Source organism: Ciconia boyciana, chromosome 2 (assembly GCF_034638445.1).
Source record: "Ciconia boyciana chromosome 2, ASM3463844v1, whole genome shotgun sequence".
Classification (NCBI taxonomy): Eukaryota; Metazoa; Chordata; class Aves; order Ciconiiformes; family Ciconiidae; genus Ciconia; species Ciconia boyciana.
In genome coordinates, this window is record NC_132935.1 from 95,805,070 (window position 1) to 95,822,649 (window position 17,580).

A 17,580-nucleotide genomic window follows, 5' to 3' on the forward strand; every position below is an offset into this window, starting at 1 on the left:
AAATCTGGTCTGTGCCTTGATCAGAGTGCCCCCCACCCTTATGGGGGGGGTGTTAAGGACCAGACCCTTCACTTGAGGAAATTCACTTCAGTGAAGCTTGCTGGGATCTAAAAATATTTAAAACTTAACTTTTTACAAGGTTTTTCTCATTTCTAATAATGAAAGTCATGGATAAATTAATTTCCAAGATTTTTTCTAGTAGAGAACAAGCCTTAACACACTCCACATCTGGTGGATATTTCTTGTGATGTTTTGTAGCTATGCTACAAGGACACACCCCTTTTGACCATGAAATTTCTTTTCTTATCTCAGAATTGAGCAGTACTATGAAGCTATTTTAGCTTTGTGGAACCAGCTGTATATCAACATGAAGAGCCTGGTATCTTGGCACTATTGCATGATCGACATTGAGAAAATCAGAGCAATGACTATTGCCAAGGTAAGACTCCAGCTGGCCTTACCTGTAGACCAGGGACATCCATGACGTGACCCCTGCTGTCCCAAACAGTGCTTGCTGTGTCCTGTGCAGATGTACGTTCTGCAAAACCGTGGGCCTTCCTTTTGCTGGGTTGCACAGTTATATACAGAAGTTGTTGTTTTATTAACGGAGAAGAAAAATGCTTTCACAGTCAAACATGACATGGATAAATTGGAAGGTTAGCTAAGGGGATTTATTACATACTTGCTGTACTTGGTCCCACTATGCAAGGGCATGGATAGACAGAGTAAGAAGTAGAATTTCAAACTATTCTTAAGTTATGAAATGGTTATAACAGGAATAGATTAGCTCAAAGGGCACTTTTAGCACCATACTTTTAGAGGCAGCCTGGGTAGGTTTTATTCTAAAATGCGATTCCTTTCGTCTTTTCTATAGGTGTATAGTTCGTTCCTTAATGATTAACTACTCATAAACCTTCCAATTGCTTCTTTTTTCAAAATTCTCTTCTTCCTCATTTCAGCTGAAAACAATGCGTAAGGAAGATTACCAAAAAATAATAACTGACTTGGAGATCCATTATCAAGAATTCCTAAGGAACAGCCAAGGCTCAGAAATGTTTGGCGATGAAGACAAACGAAAGATCCAGACTCAGTTCACTGATGCTCAGAAGCACTACCAAACCTTGATTATACAACTGCCCAATCAACAACGGCAGCCACAACCAGGTTGGTCTTCCTCCTGTCTTTTGTAGAGATTGTATTGCTCGGGTTTCTTTGTTTGGGGGTTGGTGGTGCATTCTTTTTATGTGAAAATGTTCTCATAAACATATGAATGGAAACATGTTCAAGAATTGTACTGCTGTCTCCCAACATAACAAAACTGGCCATGTGCAGGGAAGAGTATGTTTTCTTCCTCCTTCCTTTGGTGTGAATCTGGGAATAGTCCTCTGAAGTTCATGGAACTTGCTGGGAAAATGAGAGTAATTTAGTCCATCTGATATGTTCTCAGTTATTAGGAAGCAAAATCTCACTGCTGCATTTGAGGAAACAAGTTTCTCTTTTTGTGAAGGGGAGATTTCATTACTTGAAACAGCTGCATAAGGGCCCAGATCTACCTGTTCTCAGTTCTACAGATCAAATCAGTGCTTAGGTCACTTTGGCACTGCATTGGCTTTCTATATGTAGGTGCTCAGTTCTCTGGCAGTTGACATTTACCCAATTCATTTTACAGTGGTCCCAACTGATAGCTGTCCTGTGGGTTCCTCAAGCACCATTATCGTTAATGAGAGAAACCGAGAACATGAGAAGCAGGAGGCCTGGCTGCTGATGGAGCTTCAGAAACTTCGGCGTCAGATTGAAGCTTCTGAGATTCGGATGGTTCAAAGAGCTCCTCTTGGAGTGGATCAAGGGGCTGTGCATGACTTTTCAGTCAGAATAAAGGATTTAGAGGTAACTGTGGATGTTTTGCTTTGAGCATCTCAAGCTCAGTATGATTCTGTGCTGCAGAGCATGCTGCAGTTGTATTTCTGATCAGCTGGGAAAGACACACATCCTGTGCAGAAAATTCTGAATTGGAAGCTAACCATGATGATTTGGATTGGAGTTTAGCTCCTAAGTAGAAAAAGTTGACTCTTGGATTTTAGAAGTCAAATTCTGTCAGGCAAAGAATACAGAAAGCCTGATGTCAAGTGGACATGAGCTCATGTTAAGCCTCATCCAGGTTAAAGCACTATTAATATCCTTTTGCATGGACCCCACTTTACCACCTACCTCTGAAGTGCTGTCTGTGGGATGCAGAGTGGATAGACAAGGCTTACAGACTCTCTCCCTCTCCCAGTTCTTAAGATTTGAAGGAGACTGGAAAGAGAAGATTAGTAAGAAAAAGAACAGGCTCAGTGTATGAGAAATTCCCCAGAGGCAATGAGGTTGCAAAGGTCTTAAGAGCAGAAGGACCTTGGCACGTCTACGGAGTGCAGTAAGCAGCTGGCAGTAAAACACTCTGCTTTCAACAGAGCTGAGTTTGAGTGGATGAGGTGCTCACAAAAGAGGTATTACCTGTTGTGGACTGTGCAAAAAAGAAGCCGCCCAGTGTTACTTACCTTGAAGAACACAAGCTCAGGCACTGCTTCAGTCCTCAGTGAAGCTAGTTAGATAACAGCAGACTATTTGGATAAGCAGACCAATTGCATATGTGCTGTAGAATGATCATTCAGCCACCAAAAATGTGTAAATCAGGCATTCTCTTTCCTTAGGGTGTGCAGAATGAGTCTCAAATAATGGCTGAAACCCTCAATAAGCATAAGGACTTGCTGCCTAACTTCAGAGGCTGTGAAAAGTATGTGTACTTGCAGTCAGAGATAAATGCCCTGTTTCAAAAACTGGAAAATATTAATGGTGTTTCTGCTGGCTACTTAGACAGGTAAGAAAATTGAGGTTATAGCAATAAATCATTCACTTTCTTCTATAATTCTTAGTCCAGAAACCTGCCTTTTGTTACCAGTAGTGTAAAATTACACCTTCTTTCCTACAAATGCTGTACATGTGGGTAGAAACAGATACGTACGTGAATTTCTTCTCTTTTCTGGAAAACTTTTAAGAAAAAAAAAAAAGCGAGAATCATGGGTATCACTGAAATTTCTTCTGTATTGTCTATTCTCTTTAACTAATGATCTGCAATTAATTAGAAATATCGCCTTTCCTGCCCCAGTCCATAACATATTTGTCTTCTATTATTTATTTTAGCTTGAATGCACTGAGGTGTCTGCTCCAGGTTATTCTACAAACAGAAGATGTCATCAGAGTTTTTGAAGTCAGACTGTCTGAAGAGGAGACTGTTCCTTTGGATCTTGATAAAGTGGAGGCTTATCGGGCTTGTCTGAAGGTGAGAGGCCAAGACCCAAGGACACAGCAAGGCAAAATTCCTAGCTTCCATCACTGGTCTATTGAGCTGGGTGAAACCCTTCTGAAACCACAGGAGATGGAAATGCTGATCCTGTTGTATTTTATGTCATAGACGTACAATGCTTTTGCAAATTATTGGAAGGAATGTACGGGTTAGTACTTCTTCCATCCCCTAGTTATTGCTGCCCCCACAGCAAAGCCAGTGGCATGGAAGGTCTTCATAATCCATTTCTGTACAAAATTATCTGTGATTATTTGTATCACTTATGAAGCTAGATTTAAAGGCAATAAATACCTCCTTTCTTGCAAAAAGGCTTGTTAATTGTCCATGTTGTCATCTAGCTGTAACAAGTAAATTTGAGTATTATTGTATGTCCCAGTTTTGCCATAGAGTCCCATTTCAAATCTTACAGTGAGAACTATCTATCCTGTACAAGGGGACAAGGCAAAGAATAACTGCTTTGCTGAGCACAAAGCTGGCTTGCAGAACCGGTCTTTATCTGGCATTGAGCTGGTCCTTTTGTGCACTGAATGCCTTTGGGAGAATAGGGACTCTTTCATTCTTTCCTGATCTCAGGTGTAGTAGGGAAAAAGTATGTAGGTGGCATAAATGGAGCACAACCAGGTTACCTTTTTATCATGTTAAATGGGAGCTTCAGTTCAGTTGCTGGGAGTTGTTCTTAGCTGGTGTAAATTTGAGCTACACACAAAAAAAATGCTTGAGCATATTATCGAAGGATGCAGTCATCCCTGTGACTGGGGGATGCAAGGCAGACCACCGCCTGCACTTTGTGTGCCATTTGGTGATACCGTGCAGTATGTGAGTATGTGCACACAAACCAGTGTGTGTGTAAAGAAACATCTCCATGGAAGATGATTATAACAATGTAAACAGGAAAAAAAAAATCTATGCAGATTTTTAGATAACATTTTAAAACTGGATATGCCAATCCTGAGGCTTGATTCCACAGCTGTTGCAAGTGCAGGAATCTTTTATGAATTTTTCTTCAATGAAATTTTCTAGTCAGTTGTTTCTAGGAACAAGCAAGGCAGGCTCTTCCCTTTTTTTTTTTTTCTGGTAACTGCTCTACATAGTTCTGAGAAACTGAAATGTTAGCTACAGAATATGACAGCAGAGGGCTTTGGTTTAGCAAATTATTTAAGAGTGAGTCTAACTTTAAACACATTCTTAAGTCAAACTCTGTTTACTAAAGTTGATGTTTCACTTTAAACATGTTAAGTCCAGCTGACATCAGGGTACATACCTTACTAAATTAGAAACAAAATCTTTAGATCCCAACATATTGTGCATGCTGTTAATGGTTAAATTTGAGTATTCTCTCAAGAATAAAATGTGTGACAGCATTTTGTTTGTTCTCCAGAAAATGAAAGCAGACCTAAACATGAAGAAGTCACTACTGAATGCCCTGGAAAATGAGCTGCAGAAAACACTTCAGATTCACTCACAGTCTTGTCAGTTGTATACCCTGTATGACATGGACATTGGAAAGTTCTGTGACAAAGTTACCCAGCTAATAGACCGCTGGCAGAGAGCTGACAAGCAGATAGATAACAGGTTTGATCATATTTCCTAATAGCTTCTTTCTTACTGCTATTGCTACTAAGATCATCTTAACAGTGAGTCTAAAAGAACTGATGCGCACCAATCATCACTTCCAGAGGACAAATGATGACTTCAGGGCAGTAAGACTAGAGCAACTGTGCATAGGTTAAACATACTTTAAAAGGTATTGTGTAAGACCAAGCAGGAAAATGTAGTTATTCAAGTAATTGTATAACATGTGCTAAGGAGTTGTTCTAATTATTATTTTTTTATTCTTGCTAAAGTTCTTGAATTAAGTACTTCCAGTCAGCATTTTCCCCCTCAAATAAAGTGACCATGCTTATTCCTGAATACCCTATACCTGCGGGTTAAAAATTCAACACTAAGAATTAAGTAAAAAAATCCCAACAATTTTTTTCCAATGCTTTATTGAACTGAAGACATATTCTGATCATTTGTGGGGCTTTTTGGGGTGTGGTTTGTTTTGTTTTCATTTGTTTTGGTTTTACTTAAGGCCAAAATCTAGTCCTATTAATAAACATTGACTGGTTGCTGGTTGTTTTGGTGAAAATTGAGAACAAGAGTAAGTCATTCTTATCGCTGCAAGGTTTTATTTATCCCTCACTTAGTTGACAGGAAGTGCCAACCTCTGGGTATTGCAGAGTTACTCGAAAGTGAGGCACTAAAAACCCATGTTGGGTGACTAACAACCAGTACAAGTCTCATTTATTTGACATTTTTGTTCAGAATCTTCTTTTAGAGCTTCCCATAATTTTACCTAGTTTATTACTGTGTCTTCTTTCTGAAAAATGTTTAAAGAGAGAGAAAGAGAATGCACTTTCCATTTTGACGGTTTTCCCTGTTTTTTTCAAGATCATGGGATTTAGAAAGGCAGATCAAACAGCTGAAGACTTACAGAGATCTCTACCAGGCTCTGTGCAAATGGATCTGTGATGCCAAGCGCAGGCAGGATTCTATCGAGTCCGTTAAGCTGTGCGATTGCAACGCTATCATGAGATATCTACATGATCAGAAGGTATGCAGCACCTGAATGAGTTGTCTTTAATTATCTGGATTTTAAATTGTTTTGCTATTCAGAAAATATCAGTATCAATGCAGTCTACAATACAGTGGCCTGTTTTGAATTATAAAGTACACAAGTTACCAAAAGACACCACATGTGTAGAAGGCAGGAGAGAGGAAATATTATTATCCTCATTACTTTCTGTCATCACTGCTGCAGATTATGAAGAAGACCGTTTTTGGCTCCTACACAATCACTGACACTTTTACACATCAGCTTTGAATTAATTCAAGGGACTGTATGATGGTGCAACTTATGGGACAAAGTATAGCACAAAAATAAGAAGTGAGGAAATACATCTAAGCTAAAGTCAAGGAACTCTCCCTCCCCAGCTCTGGGAGTTGCTCAGTTGCTAGGTGTTCTTTCTGAGAACAATCTTCTCATGCACAGAGAGCTTGCCGTTGTAAAAACTGCACAGCTACAGGTCATGTCTGGTCTCAGCCTCTGGGGTTGCGGTGGTCTCATGCTGCAGGTGCCTTCTGATGGAGGCAGTGTGTACAGGAGGAAATACTGGCAAATCTTGAGGGAGTGCTTCACAGCTCACTTTTTTCTTGACAGAACTTGCACAGTGAAATCTGTGGGAAGCGAGACAAAGTTGAGGAGCTTCTCAAGCATGCAGATCAGTGCTCAGCTGCAATTAAGGTACTTGGATTTCAGCATTTTTATGGGGTGTGATTTTTCACAGTCAGGCGCATCCCATTGTCGCTGCTCTGCTGGCAGGTGAAATGCTGGCTCCCTGATGTGTGTATGCAGAGATTGCTGGGGTGAAGCACTTGTGTGTACAAAATATAATGAAAGCAATTTGTGTACTTGCCACTTGAAGACCACAGGATGATGCAGGAGATACCAGTGAGAGCTTCTCTTCAGGAGAATCAAAGCCTCCTTCTAGCCAGACCAAACTTTCCAGTTCACATGTTAAAAAAAATAAGGGAGTAGAGAACAGATTGGTAGTTTAGGAATTAGGTCTGATTAGGATCTGGTCTAGGAGACAAGACAAATGCAGATTAGCAGGAGGAAAGGTGTGCAATAGCCATGAAAACCAAGAAGATATACAGGGAATGGTTTTGTGGTCTTTGCATTTTTGTCACCTTTATATTCGTGCTTTCTCCAGCTCAATCTTACTTTCTGTGACAAAGATCTTGCTATATAAGTGATGTGGCATATGCGATATGAAAGAGATGTGGAAACAGTTATTTCTGATGAAGTTTTGGTTGATAACAGTACCTAGACCAGTTGCTCCCACGAATCTTTTTCACCTGCGGGTAGCCCTCAACTAATGGAAACATGTTTCCTCCCTTTTTTGTAAAATGTTTTTTCTCTTTTTCCCTTTATCATTCTCCTCCATGAGTCTCCACGGTGGTACTTGAACTGATGAGCTTCTGTTTATGATAGAGGATCATTAGTACATGGCCAGAGATATAAACAAGGGAAAATGTAGCTTTTTATTAAAAAAAACCCCCAAACTAAAACAACCCCAAAATTTTATTTGCATTTTGGGAAATCCAGATTCGCAGGGAGTTCCTTGGCAGTTGCTCAATGGGTCTTACCTTTCTCTGTTGTTTTATAGGATTATGAACTACAGGTTGCTTCCTACAGTTCTGGATTAGAAACATTGCTCAACATACCTATCAAGAAGAGTGTGGTTCAGTCTCCTGCAGTGCTGATTCTGCAAGAGGTATCTTTCTTTCCTCTCCATCAATCTTTTGAATACATTTGTTTGTCCATGTGAGCCATTATGAGTCATATCCATCTGTATCCTAATAATTAGCACTGTCATTGGTAATGTGTATTAAGCACGTAAGCACAAGGAATTAGTGCAGAATAGTCCTGGGCTGTAAAATCATACTTGGGCTCATTTAGACAGTAGATTAGCCCTCAGGAATTTACCTCATTCCTATTCAATGTCCATTGCATACGTATTGTGAGAAAGTAAGATTCATGCCCCAAGTGGTTTAGTCACTTTCAACCTGGGAATTAACCACTATTAAAAGTTTAACTTAGGTTACTTGTGACTGTCAGACAGGAAGAGCATGATGAACCAGGGGATGAAGCCTTGGATTTAATATCACAAGGGGGGAAAATAATCTTGAAAAAGAAGGTGTGGGTTTATCAGAAGGGAGAATTTATACATTTGGGGTCCCCAGAAAGTCATGTGAATTTGTGAGGAGGAGAATTTGCTTTTTACTTTGTCAGGTGATATGTTTTCTCAAATGGATTGGAATCCTTTAAGTGATCTGAGACACAGGTATGTTCATATCTAACTCTGTAGTACAAGCTGCTAACAATTCTCTTTCTTTTCAAGGCTAGCGAGGCTCAGTCTCGCTACGTAGAGCTTCTTACAAGATCAGGAGATTATTACAGATTCTTAAGTGAGATGTTAAAGAGCATGGAGGAGTTGAAGGTAATCTGACTCTTATTTTCTTTACCTTCTATTTTTATCACAGGTTAGCAAGCTATCACTAATCAAAGACTTTCTGCTTAAGTACAGTGCAGAACAGTCCACAAAACTAAATCCTAAGCTCAGTGGTGTCCCGTGAAGGAGGCATATAAGCAGTTTCATGCATCTTTTGTCAAAGAGTACAGTATCTTGCAAAGTTACCTCCAAGGTCATGTGTAAGGTGGAGGACGTTAGTCTTCTTGGTAATTAGGAGGTGCTCATCAAAGCATGCAAGAGGTCCTTCTCTGCCCATCAGAGCCTTGACCTCAGTGAGAGTACAGTTACCTCAGTGCTGAAAACTTGCTCCTCATTGTTAAGGGGCCACGCCTCATTTCAGGCCATATCTACAGTGTTTCAAATGGAGTAACTCCTGATTTGGTTCAGCTCAGTGGAAACAGAGAGGCCCATTTAAGAGGTCACATATATGGAATGTGAACCACCTGTTTGAAAACTGTGGAGGTTCTAAATGAGGTTATTTAATACTTTGCTGGTGAACTCTTGGTACATCAGATTTTACTATCTGTATTGCATGTCTGTCCCCCCATCAAGTACCATTTTCCCTCTGAAAGTCATTATGCTGATTTCTGAATCAGGTTTGACTCTGAATAAATAAGGATTCCAGAATTTGTCTTGACGACATTAAATGAAAAAGGATTTTGAGCTCTCATTGAAGCAGAGAAAAAAATGCTTTGTAAGTTGTCAGTGTTACAAATGTATATTGTATTGCATGTGATGATTTTAAAACAGTTGTCACAAATGTTTATGTGGGGTTTTTTGTTTGTTTGTTTTCCTGCTATCATTTTGCAGATGAAAAACACCAAAATTGAACTCCTGGAAGAAGAACTCAGGCTTGCCAGGGATTCAAATTCAGAGACAAGCAACAAACATAAATTCCTAGAGCAAAATCTGCAGAAGTACCAGATAGACATTTCTCAGCTCAAGGCAAAGCTGATGAGTTTGGAGGAGATGAAAAGACAAGCTGAAATGGATGGAAATTCTGCTAAGCAAAACCTGGACAAATGCTATGCCCAAATAAAGGATCTAAATGACAGAATAACCAGGCTGACTTATGAGATTGAAGATGAGAAAAGGAAAAGGAAGTTGCTGGAGGATAGATATGAGCAGCAGAAGAATGATTATGACCAGCTGCAGAAAACAAGACAAAATGAGAAAGACAGCCTTGGTTGGCAAAAGTTAGAGTCTGAGAAGGTCATCAAGGAGAAGGAGTACGAGATAGAAAGATTAAGGGTTCTTCTTCAGGACGAAGGCACACGGAAGAGGGAATATGAAAATGAGCTGGCTAAGGTAAGAAACCAGTTTAGCGAGGAGATGAGTAATTTAAAGAACAAGTATGAAACAGAAATTAATATTAAGAAGACCACAATCCAGCAGATAGCTGCACAGAAAGATGATGATGCAAAAGGCCTCAGAGCCCAGGTTGACAGACTGACAAGAGAAAACAGAGACCTTAAGGATGAGATTGTGAGGCTGAACGATGCCATTCTGCAAACCACAGATCAACGGAGGAGGGCAGAAGAAGATGCTCTTCAGCACAAGGCTTGCAGTTCTGAGGTATCACAGCAAAAGCATCAGTTAGAGCTGGAGCTGAAACAGATCATTCAGCTTCGTGGTGAAGACAACTCAAGATACAAGCAGGCTCTTGAGGAGGCTGCCTCAACTATTCAGGATAAAACTAAGGAGCTGGAAAGGCTAAAGGTTCAGCTTCAGGAAGAGGCTAAAAGCCGATGGGAACTTGAAAATGAATTGGCAAAGGTAAGGAACAGTTATGATGAGGAAATTATTAGTTTAAAGAACAAATATGAAACTGAGATTAATATCACAAAGACCACAATTCACCAGGTCACCATGCAAAAGGAAGAGGACACAAATAATTATAGAACACAGCTTGATAATGCCATGAGAGAAAATAGGAATTTGTGTGAGGAAATTAGGAGACTGAAGAATACAATAAGTCAGACAACAGATAATCTACGGAAAATAGAAGAGAATGCTCAGCAGCAGAAGGCAGCTGGCTCAGAGCTTTCTCAGAAGAAACAGCAGCTGGAGATTGAGCTAAAACAAGTTATTCAGAGGCACTCTGATGAAAGCATGCGGTACAAACAGTCGCTTGATGATGCTTCTAAGACCATTAAGGAAAGAAACAAAGAGATCGAAAGGCTGAGAAAGTTGTTGGATGTAGAAACAAGTCAGAGAAAAGAACTAGAGGATGAGAACAGTCAGTTAAAAAGAGTCCAGTTTGACTTGCAGAAAGCAAACACGAGTGCTACGGAGACAATTAACAAGCTGAGGATCCAAGAGCAGGAACTGGCCAGACTGAAAATTGACTACGAAAGAGTTTCACAAGAAAAAAAAGGCAGGGATCAAGAAAGTGCAAAGTTCCAAAGCACTGTGAAAGACTTGCAGATCCAGAAACATAAGCTGGAGGAGGAACTTTGCAGGCAGAATAAAAATGTAATGGAGGAGACGTCCAGGAGGAAGAAACTGGAGGAGGAAATAGAAGGCATGAGGAGATCTCTGAGAGAGCAATCAGTTAAAATAACTAATCTCACACAGCAGATAGAGGAAGTGTCTATTGTAAAGAAGAGGAATGAAGATGACCTTAGACACCAAAGAGAAGTATTAGACGGTCATGTGAGAGAGAAGCAGAGATACATGGAGGAGATAAGAAAATACACATCTGATATTGAGACTTTACGCCGTCAGTTGGTCCAAGAACAGGAGCAATTAAAACAGGCTCACCTACGATATGAGCACTTACAGAAAACCTCTGAGGAGAAAAGCAAAAACTTGAATGAGTGCAAAATAGAAATCGAAAGGCTTCAGTCTCTCACTGAGAATCTAACCAAGGAACACTTGTTACTGGAGGAAGAGCTGCGAAATGTTAGATTGGAGTACGATGACCTCAGAATGGTCAGAAGTGAAGTTGATGAGAAAAATACTGCCATTGCTGAACTAAAGAATCAGCTTCAGACGAGCAGCAAGCAAACCCTGGAACTTCAGGGGTTGATTAATGATTTACAGAAAGAAAGGGAAAAATTGAGACAGGAAATTGAAAAATTCCAAAAGCAAGCTCTAGAGGTATTCACACATATTTTGATCCCGGCTTTACTGTCTCTCAGATATATAATTAATTGCAGTGTCCATTTGAATCAACTTAATTCACACTTTGCTGTTTAAGTTCACTGTACTTGTGACTAATATCCCCTTTATGGCCCTTCCTGTGGTTCATTTAAAAAAAAAAAAGGCAGCATTTGGCCACTTTCTTAGCCTCTTTACTCCCTGCAAGCTGTGCTAGGGAGCCATAAGCTGTCTTATCATCTAGCTGAGCCTTGCCCTCAGCCCTTGCCCGAGGAGAAAACCTGGGTCTGTGTCAGTGTCCACCAAACCATCCCAGGGGAAGATGAGAGTACATGGAGTACCACTGTGCTTTAGCTGTACCCTGCTGGCTGTGTGCTTCCCCAGGCTGTTTCAGCCAGGATGGGTTAAAGCAGTCCTTTGAGGCTGACCTGAGTGGTATCACAAACTAAACCAGCTAAAAAACCCAGAACCAACAAGCTGTCAAAGTGCTGCTTAGCTGGGTAGGGTTTTGACTACAAGTGAGGATTAAAGACAATGTTGTCAGCTGTACCTAAGGTACTTAAAAGCCTACATTTCATTGACTGTTTTGGGGATTTATGTTCCTAAGTCACTAAGGGCATTTGCAAATTTTACTATTGGCCCTTATTTCTTAAACTTGAGGTGGCAGCATAAACAAGTTAAAGAAAACATTTTTTCATATTTCATTCTTCTGCCTGGTTTCTTGTCTAAAGAGTTACTGTTTAAATATATACAGATGAGCACTTGTGAAAATATTTCTTTGCTTTTTCCTATAGTTGCCCTTTATATTTCTTTTCTCATTTCCATTCTCAACTATTCTTTCCTTTATTCAGTTTTTCTTTACTTTGTTTTAAAAATCTTAATACTGATTTTTAAAAAATACTAACATTTAGGATTATCTGACATTGGTGTATATATATATATATATATATATATATATATATATGCATGTATTACAAATATCTAAACTTGTATTCCATTCAATGTGGACTGCATACAAATGTGCATGCTTGTAGGTGTTTGTGTATGCGTATACCTATATGAAGACATTAAGTGAATTAAAATGTAAAGCAACACAGGTAAAATTGTTTGGAATAACATGTGAAACTAATAGGAAGGCAAAAATTGAGTCATATATTTCCTTTATATCCATATATGACTGTCCTTAGCTGATACAAATTCACCCAGGTTAGTAGGACTATGCTAGGGTATGTCTGCTGGGCATCAGTCTCTTTACAGAGTCTTGAATGCTCTGTGTATGTGTAGGTATACTATGAGAAGTATTAAAAAGTTATAAAGAGCTAACTAAATCAGCAGAAAATCAAGGCTATGGGTAACAGAATAGAGTCTCTGGCAGTACTAGAGACACTGTCAGTGAAGGGACAAGGGTTTATGTGTATCCACGGTCTTGGTTAAGGCACTGCTATGACTAGAATGTTTTCCAGTGGCAGTTTGCTGCACGTTAAATGACAGGCTGAAGAGCATTGTAAGTGGAGAGCATAACTCTAACCAGCATAAACTTAACCATCCTCTCTTGGTTTATTTGTTCTTTAAAATTGTAGGCATCCAATAGGATTCAAGAATCCAAAAATCAGTATAGTCACATTATGCAAGAAAGAGAAACCTTGCTGATAAAAATTAGTGCTTTGGAACAAGACAAAGCCAGGCTGCAGAGATTAGAAGAGGAGCTGAACCGTTTGAAAGTTACCCTGGAATCAGAGTCTCGTTTGAAGCAACGCCTGGAAAGTGAGAAGCAACAAATCCTGAATGACCTAAATCAGTGGAAGAGCCAGCACTCCCGGACAGAGGAATCCATAAGGAAGATCCAGTGTGAGAGAGAGAAGAGTGAGAGGGAGAAGAACACCCTGAGGAGTGAGATTGAAAGGCTGCAGATGGAGATCAAACGGATTGAGGAGAGATACCGGTGCCGACTGGAAGAGACCGCTGTCAAAAACCAGTCAGAGTTGGAGTCCGAGCGTCTCAGGCTGCAAAGAGAGATCGAGAAACTCAAGCAACGCCCATATGGGTCCCACAGATGTACGCAGACCGAGGAAGACTTTTGTATTGATGCCTCCAAGTTGCTGTTCAGTGGGCTGCGGAAGAAGATTACAGCAATGCAGCTGTATGAGTGTCAACTGATAGATAAACTCACACTGGATAAACTGCTGAAGGGGCAGAGGTCAGTGGAAGAAGTCACAGCTGACATTGAACCCTACCTCAAAGGGGCAGGTGCTATTGCAGGGGTGTCTCTTTCACCCAGACAGAAGTACTCTTTTGTTGAGGCCAAACGGAATCAGCTGCTTACAGCAGAAAATGCAGTCCTGCTCTTAGAAGCCCAGGCAGCAACAGGAGGCGTGATAGACCCACACCGAAATGAGATGTTAACGGTGGACAGCGCTATCGCCAGAGATCTGATCGACTTTGATGACAGAGAACAAATCTATACAGCAGAAAAGGCTATTACAGGATTTAAAGATCCTTTCTCGGGCAAAACCGTGCCAGTATCTGAAGCCATCAAGAAAAACTTGGTTGACAGAGAAACTGGGATTCGTCTGCTTGAAGCCCAGCTGGCTGTAGGAGGGATTGTTGATCCTGTCAACAGTGTGTTCCTACCCAAAGATATAGCTTTATCCCGTGGGTTGATTGACAAAGACCTGTACAGGACCCTAACCAACTGCCAGGGCACTACAAAGAACTTCATTGATCCCACCACCAAAAAGGCAGTCACTTACATGCAGCTGAAGGAAAAATGTAGGATTGAACCACACACTGGTCTGCTCCTCCTCCCAGTGCAGAAGAGGAGTATGTCATTCCAAGGAATCAGGCAGCCTGTCTCAGCAGATGCACTGCTCGAGGCTGGAATTATCAAGGAATCAACAAAGAACGACTTGGAAAGAGGTGCAATTACAGTGGAAGAAGTGAGTGAGAGAATTATTGATTTCCTTCAGGGCTCTAGCTGTATTGCGGGTATCTACAATGAGGCTACTAAAGAGAAACTTGGCATTTACCAGGCTATGAAAATAGGTTTGGTTAGACCGGGGACAGCCCTTGAACTCCTAGAAGCCCAGGCAGCCACAGGGTTCATAGTGGATCCTGTCAGCAATGTGAGGCTGCCCGTTGAGGAAGCTTACAAAAGAGGCCTTGTTGGAATTGAATTTAAAGAGAAACTTCTCTCTGCTGAAAGAGCTGTCACTGGGTACAAAGACCCAGAAACTGGAAACATCATTTCTCTGTTTCAAGCAATGAACAAAGAGCTCATAGAGAGAGGCCATGGCATTCGTTTGCTGGAGGCCCAGATTGCTACCGGAGGAATCATTGACCCCAAAGAGAGCTACCGCTTGCCAGTAGAGACGGCCTACAAGCGTGGCTACTTCAATGAAGAGCTCAACCAGATCCTTAGTGATCCAAGTGATGACACCAAAGGGTTCTTTGATCCCAACACAGAGGAGAACTTGACCTACTTGCAGCTGAAAGAAAGATGCATAAAAGACGACGCAACAGGGCTCTGCCTTCTACCCCTGAGAGAGAAGAAGAAGGTGGTGCACACCTCGCAGAAGAACACCCTTAGGAAGCGCCGGGTTGTCATTGTAGATCCAGAAACAAACAGGGAGATGTCTGTGCAGGAGGCGTACAGCAAAGGCCTCATAGATTATGACACCTATACGGAACTAGCTGAACAGGAGTGTGAGTGGGAAGAAATAACAATTACAGGATCAGATGGTAGCAGTAGAGTAGTCCTTGTCGACAGAAAAACAGGTAGCCAGTATGACATCCAAGACGCTATTGATAAAGGTCTGGTTGAGAGGAAGTTTTTTGACCAGTACCGTTCTGGCAGTTTAAGCCTGACGCAGTTTGCAGACATGATTTCTTGCCGTAACGGCACTGATGAGGTGTTTCGACATGAGTCGGTGACTCGGTCTCCCACAGTGCTGAGTGTCAGGAGTTCTTCCTCGCTGATCAGGAGTGGCTCTTTCTCAGAGACCCCAGAAGAATGCAGTCCCATTGCAGCCATATTTGACACAGAAAACTTGGAGAAAATCTCCATTTCAGAAGCTATACAACGGGGCATCGTGGATAGCATCACTGGGCAACGATTACTTGAAGCCCAGGCCTGCACAGGGGGCATAATATGCCCCACCACAGGCCAGAGGCTTTCACTTCAGGACGCCACCAATCAAGGCATCATTGATCAGGATATGGCCACACGGCTCAAACCAGCCCAGAAGGCCTTCATAGGCTTCGAAGGCATAAAGGGCGGACGCAAGAGGATGTCAGCAGCTGAAGCAGTGAAGGAAAAATGGTTGCCTTACGAGGCTGGGCAGCGATTCCTTGAATTCCAGTACCTCACTGGAGGTCTTGTGGACCCAGAAGTGCGTGGAAGAATAAGTACTGAAGAAGCCATTAGGAATGGATTGATTGATGGTCGGGCTGCCCAGAAATTGCAAGACACTAACAGCTATCCCAAAATTCTGACCTGCCCCAAGACCAAGCTGAAAATATCCTACAAAGATGCAATGAATCGGTCAATGGTGGAAGACATCACCGGGCTTAAACTCTTGGAAGCAGCCTCCGTTTCATCTAAAGGCATATCCAGTCCCTACAATGTCTCCTCAGCACCCGGATCACGCTCTGGCTCTCGCTCTGGCTCACGTTCAGGCTCACGCAGTGGGTCTAGGAGGGGAAGTTTTGATGCATCAGCAAGCTCTTCGTATTCTTACTCATACTCAACCTTCAGCAGTGGGTCTATTGGGCGCTAATAACAAGTGAGGGAATATGTCTGCATTTTAATATTGTTTAGATTATTCTATATCCCCTTTCCTAAAAAAAAACCAACAACCAAAACCAACGAAACAACAACAACAAAGCAACCCAAAGCAATACCCTTAAATCTTTTCTAGGTGTATTCAACTTCTCTTCTGAAAAAGCTGTAAAATGCTTGAATGCAAATTTATGGAATATAGATTAGGGGATGCAAAAAGTTGTATTTGTGAATTTTGAGTTTTGGTTCCCATTTCCTTTTAGTGTTTGCATTTTAATTGGTCTCTGTATATTTTAAATACTGTCATGCGCCTTCTCCTGTTATCTGTTACTGTCAACCCATAAGCTGATAACTGAGGTTTGAAAGTTTTGCAGTAGTTATTTTCCACATAGACCTTTTTCAATTTGCTATTATGAAGAAAAAAATATTAACAATATGGACAGAAAATGCCTTTAATATTGGTTTAGAATCTATAGTATAACATGAAAAGCTCTGTCTTCCACATGCTCTACTTCTCTATGTTTTGCTAGCCATTTTCTTAAGTATAACTTGGTGGATATAAAGGGCTATTATTAGGCTGGGCTTTTGTTTTACTGTTACCCGTATATATTTTCTACTGTTTTGCTTGATTTCCATGTAACGAAAAAAAACCCCTCTAACTGCACCAAGTGAGCTATTCTGGGCAATAAACTTTTGAAGTTTTAAAGTATTTGTTGTGTGCTTATTAAATTTAGCTATGGACATTCTTGGAGGTACAGATTAGAGAAAGAACCATTTTGAAAAGTAGCAAATACTAGCGTTGTCATAAAAATAGTGTACAGGCTCATTTTTCATTATGCTGATCCACCATTTTTATGAATGTGGACTTCTGAATCTGCATTTTCAGTAGGAAAATGAAGATAGCACCAATAATGGAAACTACACCCCTAGAAGCAGAAAGCCTGTTTCTGCCGTTGGTTATTGACTTGAGGATGACCAGAAGCATATTTCTTTGTGATCCAGCCCATTGTCTCTGCAGCTACAAGGGATTGAGTCAGATTCTCCCTTACACATCAGTGTAACTTTGGACTATGAGCAGAACAAAGATAGAGTGATGGGGCTTAGCTGACTAGTATGGTGGCACAGGAGGATCCTTCAAAACCTGAACAATCACCTCCTGTAATGTCCTCCCACCTCTTCTGCTGGCTCCTGAAAGCCTAGGTTGAGAAAGTAGCAAGAGTGTATCAGTGTTTGCATGATGCCTTGCTGTTGTCAGCTCTACACAGGCTGTTGGCAGCCTG

At 41.0% G+C, this 17,580-nt stretch overlaps 1 protein-coding gene across 3 annotated transcripts in view; it reads left to right on the plus strand.

Annotated features, from left to right (window-relative positions):
- The window catches only part of DSP (desmoplakin), a 39,545-nt gene extending 22,567 nt beyond the window's left edge, over positions 1-16,978 (plus strand). The window contains exons 13-24 of one of the 3 annotated variants that reach the window (XM_072853256.1): positions 313-439; positions 960-1,164; positions 1,670-1,887; positions 2,691-2,857; positions 3,181-3,319; positions 4,722-4,915; positions 5,777-5,939; positions 6,546-6,629; positions 7,555-7,662; positions 8,290-8,388; positions 9,232-11,523; positions 13,104-16,978. In XM_072853256.1, coding sequence (XP_072709357.1) covers positions 313-439; positions 960-1,164; positions 1,670-1,887; positions 2,691-2,857; positions 3,181-3,319; positions 4,722-4,915; positions 5,777-5,939; positions 6,546-6,629; positions 7,555-7,662; positions 8,290-8,388; positions 9,232-11,523; positions 13,104-16,298 — 6,991 coding nt within the window. In that variant the 3' untranslated portion in view covers positions 16,299-16,978. The remainder of the gene's footprint in view (positions 1-312; positions 440-959; positions 1,165-1,669; positions 1,888-2,690; positions 2,858-3,180; positions 3,320-4,721; positions 4,916-5,776; positions 5,940-6,545; positions 6,630-7,554; positions 7,663-8,289; positions 8,389-9,231; positions 11,524-13,103) is intronic. The other 2 variants (XM_072853257.1, XM_072853258.1) reach the window with 2 other exon arrangements.
- The last annotated feature ends 602 nt before the right edge of the window (positions 16,979-17,580 follow it).